We start from the raw sequence: 15671 nt of genomic DNA on the forward strand, positions 1-15671 counted from the left end.
TCAACCGTTCGCTGCCTGCACCCGCACGCCCGACTAGCATCACCACCCTGGATGGTTCCGACCTAGAATATGTGGACATCTATAAGTACTTAGATGTTTAGATGTTTGGCTAGACTGTAAACTCTCCTTCCAGACTTATATCAAACATCTCCAATCTAAAATCAAATCTAGAGTCGGCTTTCTATTCCGCAACAAAGCCTCCTTCACTCACGCCGCCAAACTTACCCTAGTAAAACTGACTATCCCACCGATCCTCGACTTCGGCGATGTCATCTACAAAATAGCTTCCAATACTCTACTCAGCAAACTGGATGCAGTTTGTCACAGTGCCATCCGTTTTGTTACTAAAGCACCTTATACTACCCACCACTGCGACCTGTATGCTCTAGTCGGCTGGCCCTCGCTACATATTCGTCACCAGACCCACTGGCTCCAGGTCATCTACAAGTCCATGCTAGGTAAAGCTCCGCCTTATCTCAGTTCACTGGCCACGATGGCAACACCCACCCGTAGCACGCGCTCCAGCAGGTGTATCTCACTGATCATCCCTAAAGCCAACACCTCATTTGGTCGCCTTTCCTTCCAGTTCTCTGCTGCCTGTGACTGGAACGAATTGCAAAAATCGCTGAAGTTGGAGAATTTTATCTCCCTCACCAACTTCAAACATCTGCTATCTGAGCAGCTAACCGATCGCTGCAGCTGTACATAGTCCATCGGTAAATAGCCCACCCAATTTTACCTACCTCATCCCCATACTGTTTATATTTATTTACTTTTCTGCTCTTTTGCACACCAGTATCTCTACCTGCACATGACCATCTGATCATTTATCACTCCAGTGTTAATCTGCTAAATTGTAATTATCTGCCTACCTCCTCATGCCTTTTGCACACAATGTATAAAGACTCTTTTTTTTCCTACTGTGTTATTGACTTGTTAATTGTTTACTCCATGTGTAACTCTGTGTTGTCTGTTCACACTGCTATGCTTTATCTTGGCCAGGTCGCAGTTGTAAATGAGAAAAATTCAAAAAATTTAAACAATCTCCAAGTCAACTGGTAGGGCATAAGGCTCAGCATCCTTCTCCTCCTGTCTCTTCACGCTTCCTGAACTCAGCAGCCTATAAGAGACAAGCCTGTCGACAGGCACTTCTTTCCTGTTCCAGCTTTAAACGAATGTCTGAAGATGTCTCACTGACTATATCAGCTCGCTGTTTGGCTAAACTGGAGGGTACACACACACACACACACACACACACACACACACACACACACACACACACACACACACACACACACACACACACACACACACACACACACACACACACACACACACACACACACAGGAAGAGGACTGGTGTGACAAAAACACATTCATGGAGAGAGTGCTTTGAGGTTATGAGAAATCTGAACTGTCTTTTTTGGGGGGGGGGGGGGGGCTCAGATAACCTCCAGCCCCGCTGAGAGTTTGTGACTTTTCCGTGGAATTGGAGTGAATAAAGGGAGAAGAAGAAGGTTATTAAAACAGTCCTTTAAACGTACCATGAGTCTCTGTTGATGCGTCTTGGTTCAGGCGACGGCTTCTCTCCAGTTTCCCCCTCCTCTCCTGTTTTCCTTTAGCTGTGGGACAGAAAGACGAACCATGTCAGAGGTTAGTTAGTTAGGGGTGAAAGGTCAAGTTGATGATATCCCCCTGATATCCCCCCCTGCCATTACTAGTCCTGTGTGCAGTAACCAGAACCACAATGGTGACACAGTTTCTCACGTTTGTACTACTGTAAAGAAAAATATATTTTTAAAAAGCAGCTATCCACATAACAGAACATGAACATAAGGAACGTGGATAAAATAAGCTATAAGCTATAATAAGTTATAAGACATTAAAATGGTGAGGTTTGACATCCATTATTTATGACGTTGCAAGTGCTCCTCGTGGTGAGCCAATCGCGCGTGGAGACCACTCCATATCACACTGATGCTCCTCGTGGCGAGCCAATCGCGCGTGGAGACTACTCCATATCACACTGATGCTCCTCGTGGCGAGCCAATCGCGCGTGGAGACTACTCCATATCACACTGATGCTCCTCGTGGCGAGCCAATCGCGCGTGGAGACTACTCCATATCACACTGATGCTACTCGTGGCGAGCCAATCGCGCGTGTAGACTACTCCATATCACACTGATGCCCTGCTGGAGAAAACAAATGTGACGCAGCTACCACCTCTAATAGTTCCAATCCAGTGTGTGTGTGTGTGTGTGTGTGTGTGTGTGTGTGTGTGTGTGTGTGTACTACCAGTCAGGTAAAAATATTATACCTGCCACCAGGTATTAGGGATCTGTGTACCATACGGTTCAGTTAATTGGCCCTTTAATACTATGTAGTGTGTAACATGTACAACACACACACACACACACACACACACACACACAACCACACATTCTTCTCATACCATTCTCATATTATGCACCGAGAAACTAGCATACCTTGCTAATTACACGTTGCTAACTCTAACTGTCGCTGTGGATCTCCAGCTGAGTGTGGCTAACGAGCCTAAATGAGTTTTTCCTGCTTCAGTCTTCTGTTCTGTTCAGTGTCTATGGCTGTGTTTAGACAGGCAACCCAATTCATATATATATATATTTTGTGGGATCAATCACATCAGATCTTTTCACATCAGATCTTTTTCAGAGCTGATCTGATTTGCACAAAATACCAATTAGGGAAGAGAAAAAATATATCAGAATTGGTCTGCCTGTCTAAACAAAGCCTTAGTGAGTCCCAGCTGAACATAACGATATGGCAATGCAATGGAGGGCTAATTCCTGCTAGTAGCTTATTCCTGCCTCTTCAACTCAATACAGAAATAGTCAGAGGCAGAAAATATATTCTGATTGAATGACAATACTTTGGAGTGGAAAGTAGCTATACTGGCAGTGACACTGACAACTCTAACATCAAATATCTATGGGTAGAAGACTGAGCTGCCTGTGGAGACATTCTCCTCCATTAAATGTGGAAATGCCAGGATGTGTGCATTGTGACAGGTGCAGGGATAGAACGGAGAATCAGAATGTCCCGTGAGAGTTCCGGAACCAGAATCCTCATTATCATCGTCATAATTCGTCTTGTCCTTCCACACCATATTGTCAACAGGCTCCTACAGGTTCATCAAACTGACACAAAACTGACACCTGCAGAACCCCCCCCCCCCCCCCCCCAATACAACACACACACACTGTGATCTACACACACCTACACACACATTGTGATAACATCTTCCCACTACCCCAATACAATCACAACCTGACTGGGTAACTAGTGATGCGGAGAGGCAGAGAGATGCTCTGAAATTATACACTCTGTTTTATCACAGGGTTCAGCACCGTGAGACAACAAAAAAACAAAACAATGAACACCCAGGATGGGGGGGGGGACCTCCAGTGAGGTCCATCGGATAAAAAAAACACATATCTATGTGGAATCAAAATCCATCTTCACGAGAGGGGGGGGGGGGGGGGGGGGGGTTCAGACACACGTTATAGGCTACTGACAATCCAATCAGCTGTGTCTGTTGTCTCTTATCTACAGCCACGTTAATACCTAAACCCTCCCCTCATCCTATAACATCCAGGCACTCAAATTAAGAGTGACCATTGAAACTATGACAGGCTATAAGTGTCATTGCTATAATGAAAAAAATAAAATAAAGGACAATGGCAAATGTCTATCTAGCCTACCAAGCTTTTTAGTGCTGGTCGCTGGTAGACAGAGAGAGAGAGCAACGTTAGAGAGGGTTTCCATGGTAACCACAGGGGGAAGTAGAGCACCAATAGGATCACAGAGAGAAAGGCAAGGCGGCGGTATCGGGTCTATGTTATATGGGGTGAGGGGTGGGGGGGGGGGGGGGGAGATCGGCAGCACACACACACACACACACACACACACACGCACAAGCACACGCACACACACACACACACACTAGACTCAGAAAGCAACAACAATAGAGGTACAGACCTTCGCCTCGCGGGAGACCAGAAAGGCCAGGACACTAAAGGTTTGGCGGAACAGAGAGAGAATAAAGACTTCACGCACACCAGACAATAGTTTTTCATCTACACCCACCTCCAAGAAAACCTTTTCAACTGGGCCTTCTTAAATCCCTCACTCAACTGTTGACATTTGAGCCTTGATCGCTGTCTGAGAGATTTACACATTACGCCTCTAGCTAATCAAATAGTGTCTCTGTTGCTTATTCCAGACTGTTAGTATAGTACTGCATCTAGTGTTTCATTCCAAATCTGGAGTATTATAAGTATTAGTATTATATGGAGTATTATAAGTATTAGTACTTTATAGAGTATTATAAGTATTAGTACTTTATAGAGTATTATAAGTATTAGTACTATATGGAGTATTATAAGTATGAGTATTATATGGAGTATTATATAAGTATTAGTATTATACGGAGTATTATATACGTATTATATTGAGTAGTATTATATGGAATATTATAAGTATTAGTATTATATGGAGTAGTATAAGTATTGTTATTATATGGAGTATTATAAGTATTAATATTATATGGAGTATTATAAGTATTAGTATTATATGGAGTATTATATAATTATTAGCATTATACGGAGCATTATAAGTATTAGTATTATATGGAGTATTATAAGCATTAGTATTATATGGAGTATTATAAGCATTAGTATTATATGGAGTATTATATAAGTATTAGTATTATATGGAGTATTATATAAGTATTAGTATTATATGGAGTATTATAGGTGTCAGTATTATATGGAGTATTATAGGTATTAGTATTATATGGAGTATTATACGTATTAGTATTATATGGAGTATTATAGGTATTAGTATTATATGGAGTATTATTATTAGTATTATATGGAGTATTATAAGTATTAGTATTATATGGAGTATTATAAGTATTAGTATTATATGGAGTATTATAGATATTAGTATTATATGGAGTATTATAAGTATTAGTATTATATGGAGTATTATATAAGTAATAGTATTATATGGAGTATTATATAAGTAGTATTATAAGTATTAGTATTATATGGAATATTATATAAGTATTAGTATTATATGGAGTATTATATAAGTATTAGTATTATATGGAGTATTATATGAGTAGTATTATAAGTATTAGTATTATATGGAGTATTATATAAGTATTAGTATATGTTGTAGTACCCACCTTGTTCCGGATCTTTCTTTCTTTTGTCAACTTAACAATCTTGCCTATTTAAAACATGTTTTTTATTAAAATCAGGGATACATACTACATCATACTACGATCAAATCAAATTGTATTTGTCACACGCGTCGAATACACCTTACAGTTGAAAAGCTTATTTTTACAAGCCCTTAAACCAACAATGCAGTTTCTAAGAAAGAATACCGACAACGACAACAACAAAGTAAGAGACACGAATCCAGACTGCCTTGGTAATAACAATACTTCCACCACACAAAAGGATATATGCTTTTCAATAACGGCCCGTTTCTTTTTTCTATTATTGAAGAGTAGCGAATGACTTGTAATGTTCTGCCGGTAGATAGAAGAGGAAGTCACACCAATAAAGCAGATGACTTCCTCTTGAGTCTGAACACGGTCCTTGCACTCACAACATAGCATGCCCCCATCCGCCCTGGCTGAACCATAGTAACCTTGGTAAACCCTTCCTGTACCCTAGTAGCCTTCCTGTACCCTAGTAACACTCCCTAGTAACCCTGGCTACAGGTTCAGGGGTCAGCAAGCAGCAGGGGTACTGGTGAGCTGATGAGAGACAACTTCCTTCTGGGACAGGAAACAGGAAAGGGAAGATACACCAAGAGGTGAGACAGGAAGTGGAAGTGACAGTTGATGACAACTGACTCGCTGTTGGACAAGCAAACTACTATGGCTCCCTGGGCGAGGGGTTCCCTGGGCGAAGCCCCCCCCCCCACCCCCTCAACACCCTAACCCCCTGTGTGGGAGACCTTCCCAGGCAGTAGCCTGCCTAGCTCACAAACTAGAATCAGGGTGCCCACTCCGACAAGGTTAATTGACCCACAGTCCCACACGGTGACATGATACCATTGACGTGACGTACAAATGTCCCCATTCCAATGTCACCGCCCCCAGCAAGATGCCCCCCCTTTTCTCTCTCTCTCTCTCTCTCTCTCTCTCTCTCCCTCTCTGTCTCTCTCTCTCGCTCTCTCTCTCTCGCTCTCTCTCCCTCTCTCTCTCTCTCTCCCTCTCTCTCTCTCACCCTCTCTCCCTCTCTCTCTCTCTCTCTCCCTCTCTCTCTCTCCCTCCCTCTCCCTCTCTCTCCCTCCCTCTCTCTCTCTCCCTCTCTCTCTCCCTCTCTCTCTCTCTCCCTCTCTCTCCCTCCCTCTCTCTCTCTCTCTCCCTCTCTCTCTCTCCCTCTCTCTCTCTCCCTCTCTCTCTCCCTCTCTCTCTCTCTCTCCCTCTCTCTCTCTCCCTCTCTCTCTCTCTCTCTCTCTCTCTCTCTCTCTCTCTCTCTCTCTCCCCCTCTCTCTCTCTCTCCCTCTCTCTCTCCCTCTCTCTCTCTCTCTCTCTCTCTCTCTCTCTCTCTCCCTCTCTCTCTCTCTCCCTCTCTCTCTCCCTCTCTCTCTCTCTCTCTCTCTATGTCAATTCAATTCAAGGGGCTTTATTGGCATGGGAAACGTGTTAACATGTTTAATATACAAAAGTGAAATAAACAATAAAAATTAACAGTAAACATTACACATACAGAAGTTTCAAAACAATACAGACATTACAAATGTCATATTATATAAATATATACAGTGTTGTCACAATGTACAAATGGTTAAAGTACACAAGGGAAAATAAATAAGCATAAATATGGGTTGTATTTACAATGGTGTGTGTTCTTCACTGGTTGCCCTTTTCTCGTGGCAACAGGTCACAAATCTTGCTGCTGTGATGTCACACTGTGATATTTCACCCAGTAGATATGGGAGTTTATCAAAATTGGATTTGTTTTCAAATTCTTTGTGGATCTGTGTAATCTGAGGGAAATATGTGTCGCTAATATGGTCATACATTTGGCAGGAGGTTAGGAAGTGCAGCTCAGTTTCCACCTCATTTTGTGGGCAGTGAGCACATAGCCTGTCTTCTCTTGAGAGCCATGTCTGCCTACGGCGGCCTTTCTCAATAGCAAGGCTATGCTCACTGAGTCTGTACATAGTCAAAGCTTTCCTTAATTTTGGGTCAGTCACAGTGGTCAGGTATTCTGCCGCTGTGTACTCTCTGTGTAGGGCCAAATAGCATTCTAGTTTGCTCTGTTTTTTTTGTTAATTCTTTCCAATGTGTCAAGTAATTAACTTTTTGTTTTCTCATGATTTGGTTGGGTCTAATTGTGCTGCTGTCCTGGGGCTCTGTAGGGTGTGTTTGTGTTTGTGAACAGAGCCCCAGGACCAGCTTGCTCAGGGGACTCTCCAGGTTCATCTCTCTGTAGGTGATGGCTTTGTTATGGAAGGTTTGGGAATCGCTTTTTTTTCGGTGGTTGTGGAATATAACGGCTCTTTTCAGGATATTGATAATTAGTGGGTATCGGCCTAATTCTGCTCTGTATGCATTATTTTGTGTTTTTCATAGTACACTGAGGATATTTTTGCAGAATTCTGCATGCAGAGTCTCAATTTGGTGTTTGCCCCATTTTGTGAAGTCTTGGTTGGTGAGCAGACTCAGGTCTGACAGAATCTGTGCAGAAGATCTAGGTGCTGCTGTAGGCCCTCCTTGGTTGGTGACAGAAGCACCAGATCATCAGCAAACAGTAGACATTTGACTTCAGATTGTTGTAGGGTGAGGCTGGGTGCTGCAGACTGTTTTAGTGCCCGCGCCAATTCGTTGATATATATGTTGAAGAGGGTGGGGCATAAGCTGCATCCCTGTCTTTAACCGCACACTTGTTGTTTGTGTACATGGATTTTATAATGTCGTATGTTTTACCCCCAACACCACTTTCCATCAATTTGTATAGCAGACCCTCATGCCAAATTGAGTCGAAGGCTTTTTTGAAATCAACAAAGCATGAGAAGACATTGCCTTTGTTTTGGTTTGTTTGGTTGTCAATTAGGGTGTGCAGGGTGAATACATGGTCTGTTGTACGGTAATTTGGTAAAAAGCCAATTTGACATTTGCTCGGTACATTGTGTTCATTGAGGAAATGTTCGAGTCTGCTGTTAATGATAATGCAGAGGATTTTCCCAAGGTTACTGTTGATGCATATCCCTGTCTCTCTATCTATCTCTCTGTCTCTCTCTGTCTCTCTCTTTCTCTATCTCTCATGTCTCTCTATCAGTGGGTAACTATTTAGAAAATAAAAAGGTGTCTTTCTCAGGCTCTAATTCCAGTCACTGAGTCACTCAGTCAACTCAATCACACATCTTAAATGATTCTGATTGAAATCATTACACTGTCCTCGGTCTTCTCAGTGCTAATGTCTTGAGGGGCGATGGAAAGCCTGAGATACGGCTTCGTCCCGAATGGTACACTATCCCCTATAGTGCACTATGGGCCCTGGGCAAAAGTAGGACACTAAATAGGGACTATTTGGGACACATCCCATGTGTTAAGAGAGGGAGTTACTTTGACGCTGATTGAAGCTGACTTGAAGCCGTGGCCTTGGCCCTTTGCAAAGCAAGAAGGCAAATGGAAATGAACATTGCCCAGGTCTCTGCTGGCAACAGATTCTCGCTTGGGTTCCCGACTCGAGTCTCACTAGTACAGAGGATGTCGTCATCAAAGATGCCAATCAAATCCTCTCAGATCTCCACAAAGTGCAAAGGTCAATTTGGGCCAGAGGCTGGTGTCCTGATCTACGGCGACCTCATTCGTGACTGGCTTCTATAATTGATCTACACCAGGAACACGCAGTCTGACATGACGATGAACAGCCCATGCCTACCTAGCTACCTGCTGTTGGTTCTTTAACCTCATCAAATGATGACATCATCTTCCTCTGAGGGTGGTATCCAGATCCCCCCCCCCCCCCCCCAAAAAAAAAACGAAACGGTCCTGAAAATCAGACAGTCGGTATTTCAAAATACCCCGGTATACAGTATATACGATATATCGCCCAACTCAGAACCCCTGCAAGAAGAACCTGTTGCCAGGAGAGACCTGGTTAATATCTGCCTCCAGCTTGGAAAAGAGAAGGACTGATGCAGGCCACATCAACTTCAATCAGCATCAAAGTAACTCCCCCCCCCCCTCCCCCCAAGGCCTTTTCAGGGGACCGCGATCTCACAGATTTTTCCTTATCGCCCTGTAAGCCTTTTAGATGAGGGGTGTCATGCCTGCTGATCTTCTACATCTGCCTTCTGGCTTGTTTTAATTACACCAGATGTGTCAAACTGACGGTTACAAAGGACAGCCACACCGTCAGCTACTTGTTGGTGTTTTTCTTTACCCCTTTTCCTCCCTGTCTTTCACTACCTCCCCCTCTCTCCTCTACTCCTTTTACTGCGTCCCTCCTGCCATTCCACTCTTTCTCCAACTCTATCCCACTTCCCATGAAACCCTCAGGCTAACCCTAACCCAGGCTGTGTCTCTGAGGAGAGAGAGGAGAGAGGAGAGACAGGGGGAGGGCCTGGGGGGGGGCATCACAACAACAGTAAATCTTTGAAGTAGAGCAATTAAGGAGGGAGGGAGGGAGGGAGGGAGGGAGGGAGGGAGGGAGGGAGGGAGGGAGGGAGGGATCACTGTCGGATCGGGCTGAAGGGGGTAGGATTGGAGGGAGAGATGGGTAAGGATCACTATCGGATTGGCTGAAGAGGGGAGGGGAGGGGAGGGGAGTAAGGATCACTGTCGGATCGGGTTGAAGGAGGTAGAGTTGGAGGCGGGAGGGGGGGAGAGAGGGAGAGGGGAGGGAGAGAGGAGGGAGAGGTGTAAGGACCACTGTTGGATCAGGCTGAAGGGGGTAGGGTTGGAGGGGGTTAGGGAGGGAGAGGGGAGGATAACTGTGATATACAGGAAAGGCTGTGAACACTGAGGTTTGAGGTTGAGAGGCTGGGGGCCCGCGGGACACAATTAGGAGGCAGAGAGAGAGAGAGAGAGAGGGTTACACAAACACAGCGAGCAAGGATGCAGGGAGCTAGAAGCAGCTTTCTTCTCTCCCTCCCTCCCTCCCTCCCTCCCTCCCTCCCCCCTCTCTCTCGCCCTCTTTCCCCCCTCCCCCAAGGTAAAAGTTCATTACCACAAACAGAGAAGGGGCTGGGGTTGTTAAACTCTCCCCTATTTCTGCCCCACCCACAACCCTGCAAGCTGATGTTAAACAGGAGCACTTTAACCATTTCCATGGAAGCTAGAGCCTAAAGCCCCATTATAGAGCTTCAGAGGTACACAGCTTAAAACATCACAGAGAATATATGACATACTGACTGACTGAGTAACTCTCAAAAGAGCTGAGAGCTGAGGCAGCCTGTCAGCAGCAGGATGGAGGGAGCTCGTACACAACCCTGACCATCCGTCAAGAACAACAGTCCACTAGTGGTCGCCAGGTGAGACAGAGCATCGGTGTCAGATAACAGATAACTAAACGTGTAGGAAACCTATTATTACAGTCTCAGCCAATCCTGGATTAGCATCGGAGCCCTCAGTCTGAGAGACACCCTCCAATGGCATTCCTTCCTATCAGATCACCATGGAACATGGCTGCTCATTGTAACATGAAGACACAAGTAGTAGTCTCTGATAGGCTGATCCCTACAGAATTAGCTTGTTGAACTTCAGTGGATATTTTCTGCTCTTTTTTACAATTTTTTTAAATCCCTTGTTTTTTTTTCCAAGCCATGATTGGTCTAAATAACTGGCTCAGCTGTAACTCTTAAGATAAGGAGTGGAAAGGGGACAAAGAGAGAAAAGAGAGGGATAGATTGTGGTGTAGGGGGAGACACACACAGAGAAGTATGCATGATTCTCCTGAACGATGAGAACCAGGCATGCACGGCCTAATGCACTAACTAGCTTTCAGCTCTCGGGGTGTCCTTCAACACATGGAGGTCTTTATGGGATTATTGACAAACGCACTAGGATCTGTTTGGGTGTGGGGTAAATAAATAAGTAATTTCTTATTTTTTTGCTGTACTGTTCCAATGACTCCTGTTCCTTAGGTGCAGCAGTGTGTGGACAGTAGGCTGTACCTTCTACAGTATTCTGATAGCTCAGCAGTCTGTCAACTCTCCCAGTTCAATGTATGTGCTCTGACATTTCAGCTAACAGTGAAGCATTCCCTGTTTTGTTTTTTTACATTTTATTTTATTTCACCTTTATTTAACCAGGTAGGCTAGTTGAGAACACCTTTATTTAACCAGGTAGGCTAGTTGAGAACACCTTTATTTAACCAGGTAGGCTAGTTGAGAACACCTTTATTTAACCAGGTAGGCCAGTTGAGAACAAGTTCTCATTTACAACCTGGCCAAGATAAAGCAAAGCAGTGTGAACAGACAACACAGAGTTACACATGGAGTAAAACAAACATACAGTCAATAACACAATAGGAAAGTCTATATACAGTGTGTGTAAATGAAGTAAGATTTAGGGAGGTAAGGCAATAAATAGGCCATAGTGGCGAAATAATTACAATTTAGCAATTAAACACTGGAGTGATAGATGTGCAGAAGATGAATGTGCAAGTAGAGATACTGGGGTGCAAAGGAGCAAAACAATAAATAACAATATGGGGATGAGGTAGTTGGGTGGGCTATTTACAGATGGGCTGTGAACAGGTACAATGATCAGTAAGCTTTTCTGACAGCTGATACTTAAAGTTAGTGAGGGAGATATAAGTCTCCAGCTTCAGTGATTTTTGCAATTCGTTCCAGTCATTGGCAGCAGAGAACTGGAAGGAAAGGCGGCCAAAGGAGGAATTGGCGTTGGGGATGACTAGTGAAATACACCTGCTGGAGCGCAGCGGTCTGTGATGTAATATACACAGGCAGTCTGTGATGTAATATACACAGGCAGTCTGTGATGTATAAATATACACAGGCAGTCTGTGATGTAATATACACAGGCAGTCTGTGATGTGATATACACAGGCAGTCTGTGATGTAAAACTATACACAGGCAGTCTGTGATGTAAAACTATACACAGGCAGTCTGTGATGTAAAACTATACACAGGCAGTCTGTGATGTAATATACACAGGTAGTCTGTGATGTAATATACACAGGCAGTCTGTGATGTAAAACTATACACAGGCAGTCTGTGATGTAAAACTATACACAGGCAGTCTGTGATGTAAAAATATACACAGGTAGTCTGTGATGTAATATACACAGGTAGTCTGTGATGTAATATACACAGGTAGTCTGTGATGTAATATACACAGGCAGTCTGTGATGTAATATACACAGGTAGTCTGTGATGTAATATACACAGGCAGTCTGTGATGTAAAACTATACACAGGCAGTCTGTGATGTAAAAATATACACAGGCAGTCTGTGATGTAAAAATATACACAGGCAGTCTGTGATGTAAAAATATACACAGGCAGTCTGTGATGTAATATACACAGGCAGTCTGTGATGTAAAAATATACACAGGCAGTCTGTGATGTAAAACTATACACAGGCAGTCTGTGATGTAAAAATATACACAGGCAGTCTGTGATGTAAAAATATACACAGGCAGTCTGTGATGTAATATACACAGGCAGTCTGTGATGTAATATACACAGGCAGTCTGTGATGTAATATACACGGGCAGTCTGTGATGTAAAATACACAGGCAGTCTGTGATGTAATATACACAGGTAGTCTGTGATGTAAAAATATACACAGGCAGTCTGTGATGTAATATACACAGGCAGTCTGTGATGTAATATACACAGGCAGTCTGTGATGTAATATACACAGGTAGTCTGTGACGTGATATACACAGGCAGTCTGTGATGTAAAAATATACACAGGCAGTCTGTGATGTAATATACACAGGCAGTCTGTGATGTAATATACACAGGCAGTCTGTGATGTAATATACACAGGTAGTCTGTGATGTGATATACACAGGCAGTCTGTGATGTATAAATATACACAGGCAGTCTGTGATGTAATATACACAGTTAGGCATGTTTCTGAAAGAGCGAAAACATCAAGGTCTTCTACTGGTTTTAATTATGAAAGTGATGGCAGATGGTCCCGCAGAGCCAGAGAGTGTTTCGCTCTTTAGTGATCCGTCCTGGTCTGTTCTGGTCTGTTCTGGTCTGGTCTGTTCTGGTCTATTCTGGTCTGGTCTGGTCTGTTCTGTTCTGGTCTGTTCTGGTCTGTTCTGGTCTGGTCTGTTCTGGTCTGTTCTGGTCTGGTCTGTTCTCGTCTGGTCTGTTCTGGTCTGTTCTGGTCTGGTCTGTTCTGGTCTGGTCTGGTCTGTTATGGTCTGTTCTGGTCTGGTCTGGGCTTTGAGGTTGTCAGATGTTTACCACAGCTAAACAAACACCACTTGAGCCCAGAGTAGACCGGAGAGGAGGACAGGAAACGAGTAGGACAGGAGGAGAGAAGGACAGGAAACGAGGAGGACAGGAGGAGAGAAGGACAGTCTAACCAACATCACCCTGCTTTGATGTGTTAGGATCAGATTTAAATAAGACCCTGGTTTAAACAGAGACCTGGTGTGGTTTAACACCTGCTCAAGAGACTACTCTGACTTCAGGGATCAGGGATAACTAACAGAGGCCTGAGATTTAGGCAGAAACTAGAACGGAAGAAGTGTATGGAAAACGGTTCATGAACTTTGCTTCTCTCTTTAGAATGGAAGAAGCGCATGTTCCGGGAGTTTTAAAATCCTCCCCTTTGTTTCTTTGTGTACAGACATTCATGTTCTTCTGACAAAGAGTGGCGACAATGTGACAGGACAACACCGCGTGATTAGCCTGGCTACCATATGCCAGCTCACAGCATGACAGCGATGTGGTAACACTGTGTGACATGACAGTACCAAGTGTGTTGCGCCCACTTTGACACAATAATTCAATACTCTGTCTGATTTCACAGGCAGCACCTGCTGGGCGGCAGGGGTCGTTATGACAGCTCGTAGCATGACGATGGCACGGTGGCATGACAGTACTGTGGTGTGGGGGGTGGGTGACAGCTCGTAGCATGACGATGGCACCGTGGCATGACAGTACTGTGGGGTGAGGGGGGTGGGGGGTCGTTATGACAGCTCGTAGCATGGCGATGGCACCGACTAATACACTGGCATGACAGTACTGTGGTGTGGGGGGGGGGGTGTGACAACGCGTTTTATGACCACTGTGATGACAGTATTAATCCCTGTTGACTTGACAGCCATCGCTAAAGAAGCATGAGGGTGAGGGGTCCTGTCCTGCTGGGTTACTAGTGTTAAGAGTCCTGCTGGGTTACTAGTGTTAAGAGTCCTGCTGGGATACTAGTGTTAAGAGTCCTGCTGGGTTACTAGTGTTAAGAGTCCTGCTGGGTTACTAGTGTTAAGAGTCCTGCTGGGTTACTAGTGTTAAGAGTCCTGCTGGGTTACTAAGTCCTGCTGAGTTACTAGTGTTAAGAGTCCTGCTGAGTTACTAGTGTTAAGAGTCCTGCTGGGTTACTAGTGTTAAGAGTCCTGCTGGGTTACTAGTGTTAAGAGTCCTGCTGGGTTACTAGTGTTAAGAGTCCTGCTGGGTTACTAGTGTTAAGAGTCCTGCTGGGTTACTAGTGTTAAGAGTCCTGCTGGGTTACTAGTGTTAAGAGTCCTGCTGGGTTACTAGTGTTAAGAGTCCTGCTGGGTTACTAAGTCCTGCTGGGTTACTAGTGTTAAGAGTCCTGCTGGGATACTAGTGTTAAGAGTCCTGCTGGGTTACTAGTGTTAAGAGTCCTGCTGGGTTACTAGTGTTAAGAGTCCTGCTGGGTTACTAAGTCCTGCTGGGTTACTAGTGTTAAGAGTCCTGCTGGGTTACTAGTGTTAAGAGTCCTGCTGGGTTACTAGTGTTAAGAGTCCTGCTGGGATACTAGTGTTAAGAGTCCTGCTGGGTTACTAGTGTTAAGAGTCCTGCTGGGTTACTAAGTCCTGCTGGGTTACTAGTGTTAAGAGTCCTGCTGGGATACTAGTGTTAAGAGTCCTGCTGGGTTACTAGTGTTAAGAGTCCTGCTGGGTTACTAGTGTTAAGAGTCCTGCTGGGTTACTAGTGTTAAGAGTCCTGCTGGGTTACTAGTGTTAAGAGTCCTGCTGGGTTACTAGTGTTAAGAGTCCTGCTGGGTTACTAGTGTTAAGAGTCCTGCTGGGTTACTAGTGTTAAGAGTCCTGCTGGGTTACTAGTGTTAAGAGTCCTGCTGGGTTACTAGTGTTAAGAGTCCTGCTGGGTTACTAGTGTTAAGAGTCCTGCTGGGTTACTAAGTCCTGCTGGGTTACTAGTGTTAAGAGTCCTGCTGGGATACTAGTGTTAAGAGTCCTGCTGGGTTACTAGTGTTAAGAGTCCTGCTGGGTTACTAGTGTTAAGAGTCCTGCTGGGTTACTAAGTCTTGCTGGGTTACTAGTGTTAAGAGTCCTGCTGGGTTACTAGTGTTAAGAGTCCTGCTGGGTTACTAGTGTTAAGAGTCCTGCTGGGATACTAGTGTTAAGAGTCCTGCTGGGTTACTAGTGTTAAGAGTCCTGCTGGGTTACTAAGTCCTGCT

The 15671-nt window shown here is 44.3% G+C and overlaps 1 protein-coding gene across 3 annotated transcripts in view; it reads right to left on the reverse strand.

Annotated features, from left to right (window-relative positions):
- Positions 1-15671, reverse strand: part of LOC118943874 (tetraspanin-18B) — a 123176-nt gene that overhangs the window by 44437 nt on the left and 63068 nt on the right. For all 3 annotated transcript variants that reach the window (XM_036960365.2, XM_090213753.1, XM_090213757.1), the window contains one exon: positions 1545-1622. In XM_036960365.2, the coding sequence (XP_036816260.1) occupies positions 1545-1547 (3 nt within the window). In that variant the 5' untranslated portion in view covers positions 1548-1622. The remainder of the gene's footprint in view (positions 1-1544; positions 1623-15671) is intronic.

This window comes from Oncorhynchus mykiss, chromosome 2, assembly GCF_057628025.1.
Source record: "Oncorhynchus mykiss isolate SJ-2025 chromosome 2, ASM5762802v1, whole genome shotgun sequence".
NCBI lineage: Eukaryota > Metazoa > Chordata > Actinopteri > Salmoniformes > Salmonidae > Oncorhynchus > Oncorhynchus mykiss.